The following is a 16,489-nucleotide window of genomic DNA, read 5'->3' as shown; positions in this document are numbered from 1 at the left end:
TTGTTATAACATCAGCGCCCTTGCATGGGAAATCTTTTATAAAAATAACCAGAAAAGATGCATTGAAAATGAAAAGTGAGTAAAATTCCTCTGTAACTGTTTAAATGGCCCATCAGGTAGAAAACATGTACCTGAAATTCTGATTGTCTTTCCAGGATTACGAATTTAAGAAACCAAACATTGGTCATACACAATTTTAGCAATTTAGAATAGTCACCATGCCAATGTGTATTCTTTTTTCTTTCTTTCTTTTTTTTTTTTTTTGAGACAGAGTCCCACTGTGTCGCCCAGGCTGGCGTGCAGTGGCATGATCTCTTCGCTTACTGCAACCTCACCTCCCAGGTTCAAGCAATTCTCCTGCCTCAGCCTCCTGAGTAGCTGGGATTGCAGGTGTGTGCCACCACACCCAGCTAATTTTTGTATTTTTAGTAGAGATGGGGTTTCATCATGTTGGTCAGGCTGGTCTTGAACTCCTGACCTTGTGATCCGCCTGCATCAGCCTCCCAAAGTGTTGGGATTACAGGCGTGAGCCACCGGGCCCGGCTGTCAATATGTATTCTATTTGCATATTTGCATCATCTTATTTCTTCCTTAAGAGTCATGGAATGCACAGCTTTTAATAATGAAAGCTTTAAAGACTCAGGAATAACTAGGCAGCCATCTAGGTTCTGAGTCTATGCTTAACATTGGATTTACATCTTCTTAAATTCTAATTTTGTTTTTCTAGTTCAGGTGCCTACCATTGTTTATTAGGTGGGTTATCATATGTAATGTGATGTGGATCATGGAGTTCATTCAAACTGCATATCTAAACAATTTCAGTACCAGCTTCTTTAGCATGAAAATCTGACAAAGTATTTTTTTGGTATTCAACTAATTTTTGTCCTGGTTGGATTATCAGTTTTATAAACCAGTCTGTCTCTTTCTTAGAGTTTTTGGAAATTCTTACCCAGTCCAAATGATGATTCTAAAGTCATCAGAAACCTGTATTTAAGCAAGTTTGTCAGGGTCCTTTTTATCTTTTCCATGAACTTCTTTGAAGACATAATACACTAGAATTTTACTTGCTTTTGAAGTTTTTAGAAACTGTTTCAGAATTAAGTAATCAACTGTGGAAATGACTTCAAATGGTTGTAAAGACACAACTGACAAGGAAATTTGGTTATTTCTGTGGCCTACAATAATTTAACATAATAACCATAATTATGACTGATAACATATCAAGACATATCAGAATGTTAGGAATCTCATATAATTTTGGAACATATATTAATAACATATCTATTAAAATATAACTTGAAAAAGGTTAAACTTTATTCTTTATTTCACAATACTTTTCATATAATTTAACATATCACACCATTTATCTCTCTTTTGGATGTTGTAAGAGTCCTCTGTAGTATCTCAAAGTTAGTTGCAGGTCAAAAAGACTTAATTTTGAATTCAAAATTTGATTTTGAGAACATCAAATAGGTCAAAAGTTTAAAACAATCCAAATAGGATCACAGGTTACTGTAAAATAACAGTCATTAATTTAGCCAAAATGATAAAAGGTTTTTTTTATTTTTTTATTTTTTTTTTTTTGGGGACAGAGTCTCGCTCTGTCACCCAGGCTGGAGTGCAGTGGCGCAATCTCGGCTCACTGCAAGCTCCGCCTCCTGGGTTCATGCCATTCTCCTGCCTCAGCCTCCCGAGTAGCTGGGACTACAGGTGCCCGCCACCATGCCCAGCCGATTTTTTTGTATTTTTAGTAGAGACAGGGTTTCACCGTATTAGCCAGGATGGTCTCGATCTCCTGACCTCGAGATCCACCCACCTCGGCCTCCCAAAGTGCTGGGATCACAGAGGCGTGAGCCACTGCACCTGGCCAATAAAAGGTTTTAAAAAGCAAAAACTTTATTCTTTGAGAGGGTACTGAGTTTTCCAAACAATTAACAGATCTAAGAAACAGCATAAGACAGAATCTCTTTTTCTCTTCTTGTCTTTTTTTGTCATTTACTCAAAAGGTGAACAAAAATTTTTACTATCTATTAATACTACATGAAAATTTTTGTTTAAAAGAGAAAGCCATATTTTACTTTTGTATTTGTGTATTATAAATACTAAAGTTAATTTTACTAAACCTTATAAACCAAATTATCTAATCTCAGTCATCTTTTGACTACACAAGATTTTTATAAAACTTTTATAACATATTGCAATGAATTTTTTTCACTTTAGCTTTATCATATCTTTTAAATTTTTTTAATTTGAAATAATCTTTAACTATTAAATGAGATGAAATTATCTTTTTCTCAATAAACATACATTTGTATGTCTCTTATTTCAATAGCTTTAGGGGTACAAGTGGTTTTGGGGTACATGGATGAATTGTACAGTGGTGAAGTCTGGGCTTTTGTAGTACCCATCATCCAAGGTCATTTTCATGTTTTTACAGTTTTTCACTAAAAGCCCATCTATATTTTCCTTTATTATTATTATTATTTTTGAGACAAAGTCTTGCTGTGTCACCCAGGCTGGAGGGTAGTGGCATGATCATGGTTCACTGTAACCTCAACCTTCTAGGCTCTAGCGATCCTCCCACCTCAGCCTCTGGAATAGCTGGGACTACAGGCACATGCCACCACACCTGGCTAATTTTTGAATTTTTTGTAGAGACGGGTTTTGCCATGTTGCTCAGGCTGGTCTTGAATTTCTGGGCTCAAGCAATTCTCCTACTTCAGCCTCCCAAAGTGCTGGGATTACAGGCATGAGCCACCATGCCCAGCCCTTGCTTTTCCTTATACACTCTGTATATAGAATTAGTATACTCTTAGTGACCTTAATTTCTTTTATTTTTTCCTTCCAACTTTCCTCATTTCAGAGGGCACATGTTCAGGTTTGTTACATGGGTAAATTGCATGTCACTGGGGTTTGGTGTAGAAATCATTTTGTCACCCAGGTAGTGAGCATGGTGCCCAGTAGGTAGTTTTCCAATCTCCCAACCTCCACCCTCTAGTAAACCCCAGTGTCTATTGCTCCCCTTTTTGTATCCACGTGTACTCAATGTTTATCTCCCACTTATAAGTGAGTACATGCAGGATTCAGTTTTCTGTTCCTGAATTAATTTGCTTATGATAATGGTCTCCAGCTGCATCCATGTTGCTGAAAAAAGATATGATTTCATTCTTTTTAATGGCTGCATAGTATTTCATAGTGTATATATACCACATTTTCTTTATTCAATCCACTGTCGATGGGCATCTAGATTGATTCCATGTCTTTGCTATTGTGAACAGTACTGTGATGAACATATGTGTGTATGTAACATTTTGGTAGAATGATTCATTTCCCTTCGGGTATATACCCAGTGATGGGATTGCTAGGTTGAATGGTAGTTCTATTTTAAGTTCTTTGAGATATCTGCAAACTGCTTTCCATAGTGGCTGAATAATTTACATTCCCACCAGTAATTTATAAGCACTCTCTTTTTTCCACAACCTCACCAGCATCTGTTATTTTTTTACTTTGTTGTAGCTATTCTGACTGATGTGAGATGTGATCTCATTGCGGATTTGATTTGCATTTCTCTAATGATTATTGATGTTGGCCATGTGTATGTCTTCTGTTGAGAAGTGCTTATCTTAGTAACCCTAACTTCTAGTGAAAACTTAGGAAGTTTGAGCTGTTTTATATCAGTATTTATAGATGAAAACATTTTATAATTTTTAGAAAGATTTGTTTTCTCACATTTTTGTTTACCAGTTCTAAATATATTTAGCTTTTAAATACCACAAGATGTCAAAGTATATAAATTTAAATTTATGTTTAATAATTACTGTTCAATATTTTAAGTGACTTAGAAGTGACTCAGCCATTTTATGATTATCTATTACTTTACTTAACAAGGATTTTAAGATTTTTAATTACTATGACACAGGTATCTTCGCTAATGTCTTTCCTGGGTCTTAAGTAGGCATGTGGTACTTAGAAGGGCTATGAAAGGCAGGGCCCATCTGGTTCCTGAACTTACATACCAGGGGTAGGCTCAGGATAGAAGATAACTGTGAAGACAATGCCTGGAGGATCCAACCCCTTCTAACATAGCCAGGGGGCAAAACTGGAACAGGTAGGAAGTGGGTATAGTGGGCTTGACTGCCTTATAACTGGTAGTCAAGTTGCTAAGAACATGTCCCCAACCCTTACCGCAGCCACCTGTCCCGACAAAAGAATCCAGAGATTCAAAAGCAAAACCAAAAGCTTACAGACAAACCAATAAGTATCAAAAATTAAAGAAGCCACGTTATGACCTTAAAACATGTAGTAGACACATTATAAACCTGTCTGATGAATATATCCAGGAAAAAATGTCTGAATTATATTTAACTGACAATTCTGAAGTCATTATTATTTTATTTTACCAACTATTTTAAAACTAGCTTCATTTCCCAAATATTATCACACACGTAACACATATTGAGTTATAGAAATATAGACACATAGACACAGCAGGTCTTAGAGCTTTCATCAGGAATTCTCATTTGCCAGCTTTCAAAAATAAAGCATAATTTAGACAGATTAAATTTAACAAAGTTAAACAAAAAACAATTCACAGCTCCCCAAATCAAAACAGGTTGAGAGAGACTGGCACTGCTGCATGGTCCAAACAATTTTATAGAAAAAAAGGTGACATACAAAAAACAAAAATAAAATACAAAAACAGCTGGGATTACAGGTGTGAGCCACCATGCCTGGCCCATTTCTGAATTCTTTTATTGTTTATAGTAAGTTTTCAGTTGATTTTTTTTTTGGATATACAATTATATCTGCAAATGGAGATAATTTAACTTCCTCATTTCTAATCCTTTTGTCTTAGACTGATTTTGTGGTGTAATGGTCTTTGCACTCCTGGCCTTGCTGGTCTTTTCCTTCCTGTCTTTTTTCTAAGCCTGAACTGGTAGCCTCCTGGCCATTCTCTGTGTTATTCAATATGCTTTCAATAAATTCATTTTCACTTAATGTCAGAACTGGTTTTCTGTTACTTTATCTAAGAAGCCCAACTAAATGCTGATTTTGCACATGTAGTGCAAATAATGCCCAATGATGCATTATCAGTAGTGATATCTGTTGCCATTTATTGAGGGGCTACTGAGGCTGTGTGCCAAGTCATTTGTATATATAATACCAATCAATTCCTAGAGAATGTGCCCCTGGTTATACTATCATGTTTGAACTCGTCATTTCAGCTTCTTCAAAGAGACTGCTTTTTGTGTTAGTAGTAGCTCTAAAATGTAAGGTAAGAGCCAGTTTAATATGTATATGCTTTTGTTTGCTTTGAAATTATAAAGTCAATTTTTATTAGGTTAACAATGTTTCAGGTTTTTCTTTTTTTAAAGCAGTGATACCTTATTCCCAAAGCAAACGCTGGAAGCGTAGTATGAAACACATTTTAAAGGAAAGCTGCAAAGGTTAGGTAGATTACGTAGAAGGAAGCTACTTAACCTAGAATATCGTGATGTGTCTGAGCATAGACAAAAAGGACAAATTGTTTGGATGATGAAATACAGACATTTCTGGACACAGATCTTGGTGGCTCTTATGGGTTGAATTGTGTCCTCCAAAAAATATATTGAAGTTCTACCCCCAGTACCTCAGGTGACTTTATTTGGAAATAAGGTCTTTAGAGAAGTGATCAAGTTAAAACGAGGTAATTAGGGCAGCCCCTATGACTGGAGTTCTTATAAAAGTAGTAAATTTGAACATAGACAGATATACACAAGGGAAGACAATGTGAAGACACAGAAGGAATGTCTACAAGGAATGTCTAAAGCTACCAGAAGCTAGGAGAGACGTGTGGAACAGAATCTTCCTCAGAATCCTCAGAAGGAACCAATCCTGCTGATACCTTGATTTCAGATTCCATGGTCTCCAGAACTGAGACCCAGAAATTTCTGTTATTTAGGCTACCTGGTTTGTGGTACTTTGTTATGGTTGCGGAAACTAAACATAGCACCTATGTGGCCAATTGGACACAGTTTTGGAAGTGGAGTGTCCTACACATTCCAGAATGTATGTTCGTTGTAAATAATGTTTTTCTGGCATGGGTGAAGGACCTTGATTAATTACATGCTTGTTATTTATCAAAGATCTCTTCAAGCTCAGGAAGTGATCAATCCTTATAATTGTTGAGTTCATCACTTAAGAGTTGGAAAAAGCCTGTCTTCATGTACAAACTTTTTATATCCTAAACCAGAGACAATAAACTGGCAACTGGCAGTAAGTATTTTGTTTGGCCTACACAGTGTTTCGAAAATAGGGAGAAAAACGTACTTGCCAATATTTAAAGAGCAGATTTCTTATAAACATTTCTGGATGTTATGGTTTGAATGTCCCTTCCAAAACTCATTTTGAAATTTAATTGCCACTCTAACAGTATTGAGAAGTGGGACCTTTAAGAGGTGATTAGGTTATGAGGGCTCTGCCCTCATGAATAGTTTAATTGTTATTGTGGGAGCGGGTTAGTTATCCTGGGTGTGATCTCTTGACAAATAGGATGAACTCAACCTGATTTGTTCTCTCTGTCTCTAGAGCTCACTTCTGCCTTCTACCCTTCTGTCACGGTATGGATGACCCTCACCAGATGCTGACGCCACATTCTTGGACTTCCCAGCTGCAGAAGCATTAGCCAAATAGACTTCTGTTCCTTGTAAACTACCCAGTCTGTGGTATTCTGTTATAGCAGCAGAGAATGGACTTAAACACTGGATTTCCAGTTTGCTTGAAAAATGAGAAGATTTGCATTTCCTCATGACAACAGTTGACGTTGCTGAAGATCTGCTGCTTCCTTTAGTCAGGCCAAGAGTACTTCTGTCAGCTACATAGCCACCAGACCCACTTAATGGGCTGAGTCTATAAACCCTGTCCTGCAGCAAAGTAGGGAAACAATAAGAGCTAGTGTTTGCTCAGCACCACTATGTAGCAGGTGCTTCCTAGACATTTATTCAAGAAATATTTATTGAGGGCCCACTAGGTGCCAGACACTGCTCTAGCTACTTGGAATATACCAGGGAATAAAACAAACGACCCATGTAAAACTTACATATTAGTGGTGGATTAAGGACAGAATCAAATAATCATTACGATAAATAAGTAAATTACATGGTATATTAGAAGGTGATATGTTCTAAAGGGAAACTGCAAGTCCTGGGAGAAGGTAATTTGTGATTTTAAATGAGCTGGTCAGGGTAGGGCTCCCTGACAAGATATTTGAGTGGACTCAGGGGAGGAGAGGGAGTTAGCCACATGGACTTATTGGGGAAGAGTGTTTCAGGCAGACAGAAAAGCTAAAGGAAAGGTCCAAAAGCAGGAGTGTGTCACTGGTGTTTGAGGAAGGCAAAGAAGCAAGTGTGACTGGAGCAGAGCAAAAAAGGGGAGAGTGGAAGGAGGAATACTCAGAGGGTAAGAGGCTGTGTCAGAATATGGAAGAGCTTGAGAACCGATATGGTTTGGATATTTGTCCCTGCTCAAATCTCATGTTGAGTTGTAATCCTCAATGCTGGAGGTGGGGCCTGGTGGGACATGCTTGGGTCATGGGGGTGGATCCCTCATGGCTTGGTGCTTGTTTAGTGATAGTGAGTTCTCATCAGATTTGGCTGTTTAAAAATGTGTGGCACCTCTCTCTCTGTCTCTTTTCTTTTGCTCTCTCTCTTGCTCCTGCTTTCAACATGTGACATGCCTGTTCCCCCTTCACCTTCTATGATTGAAAGCTCCCTGAGACTTCACCAAAAGCAAGCAGATGCCAACATAATGCTTCCTGTAAAGCCAGCAGAACCATGAGCCAATTAAACCTCTTTTCTTTATAAATTACCCAGTCTCAGGTATTTCTTTATAGCCATGCAAGAACAGCCTAAGGGAAGGCCCTAGAAAGGACTCTGGCTTTTACTCTAAGTGAAATAGGGAGCCATTAAAGGGTTTTGAGCCGAAGAGTGATCTGATCTAACCTAGATCTTAAAATAATCACACAGCTGCTCTGCTGATACCAGACTGTAGGGGGAAGAGGGACATTAAGGGAAGCAGGGAGATGTGTTTGCAGGCTTTTTGCAGTGATCAAGAAGTGGCTTGGACCAGAATGGTAGCAGGGGAGGTGTGTTAACTGGTGAAAGTTAGGATGTCTTTAAAGGTAGAGTCAATCTCCAGATGGATTACATGTGAGGTGTGAAAGAAAGAGGCCAAACCAAAAACTCAAAGGTTTCTGCTTGAGTAACTGCAAGGATGGACTTACTATTTGAGATGAATAAGCTGTAGGAAGAGTAGATTTCAAGGGGAAAATCATCACTAGCTCAGTTTTGGACAAGTTGACCTTGAGATGTATACTGGATATCTGAAGGAAACATTGAAAAAACTATTGGATACAAGTTTGGAGTTCCAGGGACATGTCTGGTTGGCAATAAATCTTTCCTCTTCTGATCTAGTCTCATAGCTTTAAATAGAATATAATGCCACATAATGCCAATGACTCCCAAATATTTATAGTTATGGTCGATTCCAGGCAGATTGTGATGTGGCCATATTGCCAGCAAAGGGAGGTCAGGGTTTCTAGCGCTGCCTCTTTATCTCCGATTATGGAACAGGCATGGTTTTAGTTCCAGTGCTTGGGTCTCCCTGGATTTAGACATCATTCCTTTGAATTCCCACCCAATATAATGAGGGTCAATATCTTCGCCAGCTTTACTAAGTCTTATATCTGGTGAGGTGTAGAGACAAATTTGAATCAAGGTCTGGAAGTCCTTACCTGGGGCTCTTTCTTCCACGCCATCATGCCAGTCTTTGTGAAGACATTTTTCAAAGGCTCATTCTTCTTATCTCTTTTCTAGGAATTTTAGTTTATTTCTTTACTTAACTTCAGAAATTAATTTCTCACTTCATTTTAGTAGCAGGAATGTTACTGCTGAGAAACTGAGATGTTAGGGAGAATCCTTGACCAAGACTTCCAGCCTCTAGATACTAGGTGTGTCTTGCTCTAATTAAGGAAATCTTATCTGCTTCATCTTAGCCCAGTTTAACGTCCCCAGGAATTCCATCTTCTGCAGTCCTAAACTTTTCCCTTTTTCAATTCAGTGCAACTTATACTCTTCTCTGAAAGTGGCTCCAGGTCTGAAGAACTGTGGTCTGGGAGGAAGAGAAAAGGCATGCTCAGCTATAACCAGGCCCACATCCCCTAAGTTGCCTGCCCATCAAATTATGGGCTGGAATTATGCGCCACGCTTTGTCCGGGGACCTTGCGCCGTCCTCCCTCCGGTTCCCACAGAGCAGGGGGCTTCCGGCGCGGTACCCTCCTCTGTGGGCGGGGCCTACTGCTCCCGCTCCCGCCTCCCCGGTTGCGCGCGGCTGCGGGCTGCGATCACGTGAGCACAGCAGGGAGGGGGAGGGGCCCTGATTTCCGGGCGGCGGAAGGAGACTCGGCCGCGTGAGGTCGAAGCTATTTGAAAACACGCTCCGGGAGCTAGAGCCTGAGGCCGGCGGCACACGCTGTTGCCCCGTGGGCTTCTGCTCTCTCGCTTTTCCCCTCGGGCTCCGCGTCCCGGCCGCGGCCGGGTCCTCAGGTGAGCGGCCGTAGCCCGTCGGGCCGGGTCCTCCCGGGGCGCGGGACTGAGCGTGGTGGGGCCGTCGCCCCCCGATCCGCGGCCCAAGCGGGCAGGGTCGGCCGTGGACGATGTGCGTCCCCCGAGTCTGGGCCGAGGCGTCCCTCCTAGCTGGGCCAGTGTGTGCGGCCGGCACTGCGGGGGCGGGACCCCCTAGGGCGTTTGCGGAGCTTCAGGTGACTGGGCGGGTTCGCCCGGTTTCGGGTCCGAGAGAGTTTTAGGCCGGAGTGTGTGAATCGGGCCCCACTTCCCCGACTCTGGTCCTGGCCGGCGTCCCTTGGAGTAGGAGGAACGATGGTTTCCTAAAACCCACGGTGTGTTCACCTCTGGGATGGATGCAGGACCGAATACGGAGTGGGGATGAGCTGGCGTCCCCTGTCCGTCCGCTGGTCGCCCAGGCGGGAGAGTTAAGCGAGCGGAAGGGGACCACCAGTTTTCTGGGGTCGCCCCTGCCTGGGCCATTTGCTTTTTGGGAAGTCTGTCGCCTCTGGTTGGCCCCTCAGTGGAGTTTGGAGGAAGTCATGAATTTAAGGGTTTGGGGAGGAAATTATCAAAGGCCGAGTGCAGTACGATCGTTCTCTCTGATTTTTTTTTTTTTGGAAAAGAAGGTGGAAATGAGGAAGGGTAAGAAGGTGGCAGGCAAACTATTTATAGTTGGAATTTAGTTCGATTGAAATCCTGAAAACTCTAGGATCTGCCTTTTGTTGGAATTAGCAGAAAAGACCTACAGTAGGAATGTGTGACATTCAGCTTTGAAACTATTGGGGATCGCAAACCTAAGGACTAGTGATGTGAGCTCCTCCTCTGAGACTGGCGATCCTACCTTTTGCTAAAAACCGGCTACTGTAAAAGTGGCTTAGTGGGACTTTTTGATTTGCTGTGTTATGAAAATCTTTGTTATAAGTTAAAGTCAATTACTAGTAGAACTTTGAGAGTTCTGCGCATAAAAATGCTTTGTATCCCGTAATAATATTACTAGGTTTGAAAAGTCAAGGAAGGTCAATCAGCCTTCTTAATTTTCCTAACAGAAAGCATTAATGTGACTAATACAAAGCGATAGATAATACGGCATAAAGTTGACAGTAGACTGTTGAAGATCCATCAGGTGGTTAATGGCTAAATAGAACCCACAGGAGTAGGGGAGGAAAGGAGTTAATTTTTCTGAATGTCCTGTACCATTTACTTTCGTGTCTGGTACACTAGCTAGTAATAAAACTGTAGAAAAAGCTCACAAAGTGTGCTTGCTTAATTAATGAAAACCATTTTTTGTATTAAAAGAGGCCAGGTGAGTATCATGGCCTTTTTTTTAGGCCTTGTTCCTTCCCACCCACCCACCGACCCCCAGTTTTTTTGTTTTTTTTTTTAAGACTAAGGTAACTAGAGGTGTGGGTGAGATGAAAATTTGGGAATAGGGACAAATGAAATAAGCCAAACTGTTTTGCCACGAAGACTTCCAGTCTTCAGGTTAATTCTGGTATGTTAAAGGTGGTTTTGCAGAGCTCAGTTCTGTGAATGAATCCCTCTTCAACTTCTTGATAAAGGCGTGACTTCCAAACTTTTCTGAGGTACATTGTTAAAATGGGTTTAGTACCACCTACCTCGCATGGTTCTGTGCAGATTGTATACTGAGGTACACAATGCATCTAGTACCGGGCTTGGTATGTACTGATCCTGAGACTTGAGGGACAGGCACATGTTCATGCTTTGAGCATATGTATTTACCATGTACCAGGCACAGTTCTGATTGTTTTACAATTGTGTATGATTATCCCTATTTCGTAGATAGAAATTGGGACAGTGTACAGCTGGAAAGCGTCAGAGTTTGGATAAAAGCCTAATCAATCTGGTTGTAGAATTGGTTCTTAACCTGTGGGAAATCCTACCTCATAGCGATCTAATAACCCTGTAATTAAGTGAATTTGGATATATTGTCATAGCTGATTGGTTTCTGAATTCCTTGAACTTGAGCTGTTCAGTATTGCACTGGCCATTTTATTAATATTGTAATAACGGAAACTTTCGTTTTATCCATTTTTTTATACCCTCATGTGTAGCATTGTCACTTTTTATGGCCAGGCACAGGATAATTATGATAAACCAGGAGATTAGCAGAAGTTTTATATATTCCAGAGGTACTTACCCTATTCAAGTGGTGTACAGTATTGTTCTCGGGTGTGGAAAAGGCTTCAAGAAGAATTTAGCTGGTTCCAGGTAGAAGAGGCTATTGTTTTAGATAGAGGTTAGCTTGTGGGAAGATAAAGCTGGAGAGGATGGTTGGGGCCACATTAGGAAGGACCTCATATGTCCTGCTAAGGAGGTTTTACTGTGTATGAGGAATAGAACAACTGAGAGCTCTTGAGTCTTGGTCATGAGATCTGTGTTTAGAGAGACCTCTCTTGTAAAGGGCCAGTGGACTAGAGAGTAGACACTAGATAGTAGGCAAGAGTACCAGTGGGGAAGGTATTGAATGGTAGAAATAAAGGACTTCTTGAAAATAGTGGCCTGGAAATGGGTAAGAGACACAGATCAAAGATTTCATGTGTAAGTACAAGGTTTGGAATGTGGTATAGAGGGGGAGGAAGTACAAGATGGCATGGTGTTATGCGTGAGTTATTTATTATAATAGTGGCTTAGCTGGTCTTTGTTCCTTATCCCCCTATTAAATTATATTTCTTTTTATGCTGCTTTTTATCCTTTTTGGGGACCAAGGGGGAATACTGTTTTCTGTTTAGTCTGAAGTGTATTCACTTTTGCTATGCTAGGTTTATCCCCTACACCTGATCTTTACCTTGTTTTCCTTGCTCTTGAAAGGCCTATTATTCTCCTTGCTGTGTATTTGAATATTACCCATTTTTCAAATGCTCAGCTTAGGTTCATAAATCTTTTTCTAACCGTTATAGGCTGCATTAAAGAATAACATTGGTTTTCCAACTTTGTTTGGTATTGCTAGAGAAGTTCCTCCGAGGCTTTTACAAAGACCAGGAGCACACAAGCAGATACAAGTTATATCTCTAGGAAGTCTGTGCTGCTCTCCTACACTCGAACAAAGGAAAAGAAAAAAAACACATTTCAGAAGGTTTCCCTTTAGCACATAGCTTGACAAAAGGTTCTGTGACCCAAAAAAGCTTTGCAAAACCGTGGCAAGACTGTTGCCTTGTTACAGTATTTTATCACTAAACTGAGTTTTTTAATATTTTGATCTTTCAGCATAATCAGATTCTTGATTACGATTGAAATAAATGTTAGAGTAGTATATGTTGGAAAGTGCTTTTTTTCTTCTTTTATCATTTATTCTTGTCTCTATCCATTGCTTTTAATTAATTCTTTTCATTATAGTAGTCGAGAATGACTAAAAAAAGAAAACGCCAAGATGATTTTCAAAAAGTAAAATTGAAAGTTGGTAAAAAGAAGCCCAAGTTACAAAATGCTACTCCTACAAACTTTAAAACAAAGACTATACATCTGCCTGAGCAACTCAAAGAGGATGGAACACTTCCAACAAACAATAGAAAACTTAACATAAAGGTAAATCATAAATCTTGTTTTGACAAAATAAGATTTTCTTTGGAATCATGTAGAATGTTATATTTTGTGAAAATTTGTCTGAACTCTTAGAGTAAATAGTTTGCCTAGGGTCATAGGGTTTATTGATGTTTGGAGTTTATCTTTTACCAAAAGATCTCTCATGCAGCTGTGTCTTTCCACTTCCTCCAGAAACGTTTGCTAAACTAAATGGGCATTTAGTTTGCTAAACTAAATGCACAGTTGTTTCTCCCTGGTATATTTATTTGATGATTTAATTTTTTTTTTTTTTTTTTTGAGACAGGTCTCACTCTTACACCATATTGAGCACAATGGAGTGCTATCATGGCTCACTGCAGCCACGACCTTCTGGGCTCAAGTGATCCTCCTACTTCAGCCTCCCGAGTAGCTGGGGCTACAGGCGAGCATCACCATGCCTGGCTAATTTATTTTTTTGTAGAGGCAAGGTTGCAATATGTTGCCCAGGCTGGTCTCAAACTCTTGGATGCAAGCAATCCTCCAGCCAAGGCCTTCTGAGGTGCTGGGATTGTAGGCGTGAGCCACGGCACCTGGCTGTATCTGGAAATAATTCTTACATGTTTTTGATGTGTCAAATTTTTGATTAACAGTTTTCTAGCTAATTAAGATACAATCCTGTCATTCATTTTTGAACCCATACAGCACATAGTTTATTATAGGTTTGTAGTAAATACTTGAAATCAATTGAAGTTCTAGAAGTGTTGCTTAAGAATCTTAACAGCTTTATGGAGACATAATTTACACATAATTAAAATCTCTCATTTAAAGTATACAATTCATTGGTTTTGGTATATTTACAGAATTACGCTACTGTCACCTTAATCTAATTTTAGAACGTTTTTATCACTCCAAGAAGAAAACTTGTACCCATTAGGAATCACTTCTCATTTCTTCCAGCCCTAGGCAATCACTAATCTACCTCTGATATCTATAGATTTGCTTATTCTGGAAAGTGCATATAAATGAAATCATATAATAAATGGCCTTTTGTTACTGGCCTTTTACTTAGCACAGTGTTTTGGAGGTTCCTCCAGGTTGTATGTAGCTTGTAGCATATATCAGAACAGTAGTGCATTCCTTTGTATTGTCGAATTGTATTTCATTGCATGATTAGGTCACATTTTGTTGATCACTCAGCAGTTGATGAACATTTAGTTTGTTTCTGGTTTTTGGCTCTTATGAATAATGCTGTTACGAATATTTGTGTGTAGGTCTTTGTGAAGATATACATTTTTCGAGTTTTGCTTTTTAAGCTCTGAAGTTTAAATAATACTAAAGAGTTATTTCAAGTTTTTTTCCCAAAGGTTACATAAATTATTCCACAGATAAAATTGTCAAGTAGTATACGCTGAATAAAACACACTCTGTGAAAGCCCATTTAAAACAGGCAGAAAGGCCCTGTCAAGAGTATATATATACACACCTTCCGTGATGTTTGGTACATAGTAGGTTTTCAATAAATGATGGTGTGATTGCTGTCACTTTATATCATAGAGTGCCTAAGCCTGCATGTAGGTTAATGTAAAGAGAGAAAATTCCAACTGAAAATTATGCAATGTTTTTATTAAGCTGGAAGTATTTTTCTGTTTCTGATCCTAACAAAAGCTAAATAACGTTTAAAAAGTACTTACTGAAGCAGTTTCCCCAAGGAGTGTCAGTTTACTAGGGTAGTGTTAGTTAGCATGTTTATTTGAAAATGATACATGTATATAAGTATACATCTAAAATTCGTATCTTTATTTATAGGATTTGCTGTCACAGATGCATCACTACAATGCTGGGGTTAAACAAAGTGCTCTTCTTGGACTTAAAGACCTTTTGTCTCAATACCCATTTATAATTGATGCACACCTTTCAAACATATTAAGTGAAGTGACTGCTGTGTTTACAGATAAAGATGCTAATGTACGATTAGCAGCAGTTCAACTTCTTCAATTCCTGGCCCCCAAAATACGAGCTGAACAAATGTCTCCATTTTTTCCTTTGGTAAGTGCCCATCTCTCTAGTGCCATGACTCACATTACTGAAGGAATTCAGGAGGACTCTTTAAAAGTTTTGGACATTCTGCTGGAACAGTACCCAGCTCTAATTACTGGCCGTAGCAGCATATTGCTTAAGAATTTTGTAGAACTTATTTCTCATCAGCAGCTGTCCAAAGGACTGATAAATAGAGACAGATCCCAGTCCTGGATACTTTCTGTAAATCCTAATCGGAGACTCACTTCTCAGCAATGGAGGCTGAAAGTCTTAGTGAGACTCAGTAAATTCCTTCAGGCCTTGGCAGATGGATCCAGTAGGTTGAGAGAAAGTGAAGGACTTCAGGAACAGAAAGAAAATCCCCATGCCACTAGCAACTCCATTTTTATCAACTGGAAGGAACATGCCAACGACCAGCAACACATCCAGGTTTATGAAAATGGGGGTTCACAGCCAAATGTCAGTTCACAGTTCAGGCTACGGTAAGAAGGATTTCAGTTATGTCCACACAGTTTTCCTGTATTGAATTATAACTGCTGACCATTGATGACTGTTGGTGGGAAGACATGCAGTTGTCTTTCATAGTTTTCATATAGTTACTCATGATTTGATTTTATTTACTGATGGGAAGAGTTATTTGTATGTTAATTTATTAATTTATAGCAAAGCCTTTGAGAAATAAAACGATAATATCTTTTGGCTTTGTCATCTTAGAATTTCATTTTTCTTACTAGTTTTGATTGATGTAATTATCAGTTCATGGTGCTTCATTTTACTAGTACTTTAAGATTTAAATTAACAAGGGATAATAAACATTTTTTAATCACTTAATTTTTTTCTTTCTTACCCTTATTAGGTATCTGGTTGGAGGATTGAGTGGTGTGGATGAAGGCCTGTCATCTACTGAAAACCTGAAAGGATTTATTGAGATAATAATTCCATTGCTAATTGAGTGCTGGGTTGAAGCTGTACCTCCACAACTAGCTACTCCTGTTGGGAATGGTATAGAACGAGAACCTCTACAGGTTATGCAGCAAGTTCTTAATATTATTTCCCTTCTGTGGAAACTCTCTAAACAACAGGATGAAACCCATAAATTGGTGAGAACTAATGGTTCTTTATTTTCTTAGTATTGCCTTTTATCATAAATGGCAAGATTTGAAATCAGCTCATTACTACTAATTGGTTATGTATTTTTCTAAAAAGTACCCTGGGTTTAACTATAAACTTGTTTGTTTTGCACAAAACTACAAATTAGTTTTCTGAAGTTATTATCTGTGAATATATATATATTTTTAAGTGAAATGCGTAACTCATGCTTGATTCCATTG

The 16,489-nt window shown here is 39.2% G+C and overlaps 1 protein-coding gene and 1 long non-coding RNA gene across 3 annotated transcripts in view; one reads left to right on the top strand and one right to left on the bottom strand.

The window, feature by feature from the left end:
• The window catches only part of LOC134737919 (uncharacterized), a 35,595-nt gene extending 26,308 nt beyond the window's left edge, over positions 1–9,287 (bottom strand). The window contains exons 1-2 of the long non-coding RNA XR_010123348.1: positions 8,771–9,287; positions 8,261–8,359 (exon numbers count right to left, since the gene is read on the bottom strand). This is a non-coding gene — a long non-coding RNA (uncharacterized LOC134737919). The remainder of the gene's footprint in view (positions 1–8,260; positions 8,360–8,770) is intronic.
• Positions 9,276–16,489, top strand: part of TEX10 (testis expressed 10) — a 50,850-nt gene continuing 43,636 nt past the window's right edge. The window contains exons 1-4 of one of the 2 annotated variants that reach the window (XM_054502118.2): positions 9,276–9,581; positions 12,957–13,145; positions 14,928–15,640; positions 16,015–16,258. In XM_054502118.2, coding sequence (XP_054358093.1) covers positions 12,966–13,145; positions 14,928–15,640; positions 16,015–16,258 — 1,137 coding nt within the window. In that variant the 5' untranslated portion in view covers positions 9,276–9,581; positions 12,957–12,965. The remainder of the gene's footprint in view (positions 9,582–12,956; positions 13,146–14,927; positions 15,641–16,014; positions 16,259–16,489) is intronic. The other variant, XM_054502119.2, reaches the window with a different exon arrangement.

This window comes from Pongo pygmaeus, chromosome 13 (assembly GCF_028885625.2).
Source record: "Pongo pygmaeus isolate AG05252 chromosome 13, NHGRI_mPonPyg2-v2.0_pri, whole genome shotgun sequence".
Taxonomy (NCBI): domain Eukaryota; kingdom Metazoa; phylum Chordata; class Mammalia; order Primates; family Hominidae; genus Pongo; species Pongo pygmaeus.
This window is presented reverse-complemented; position numbering and strand designations above follow the sequence as displayed.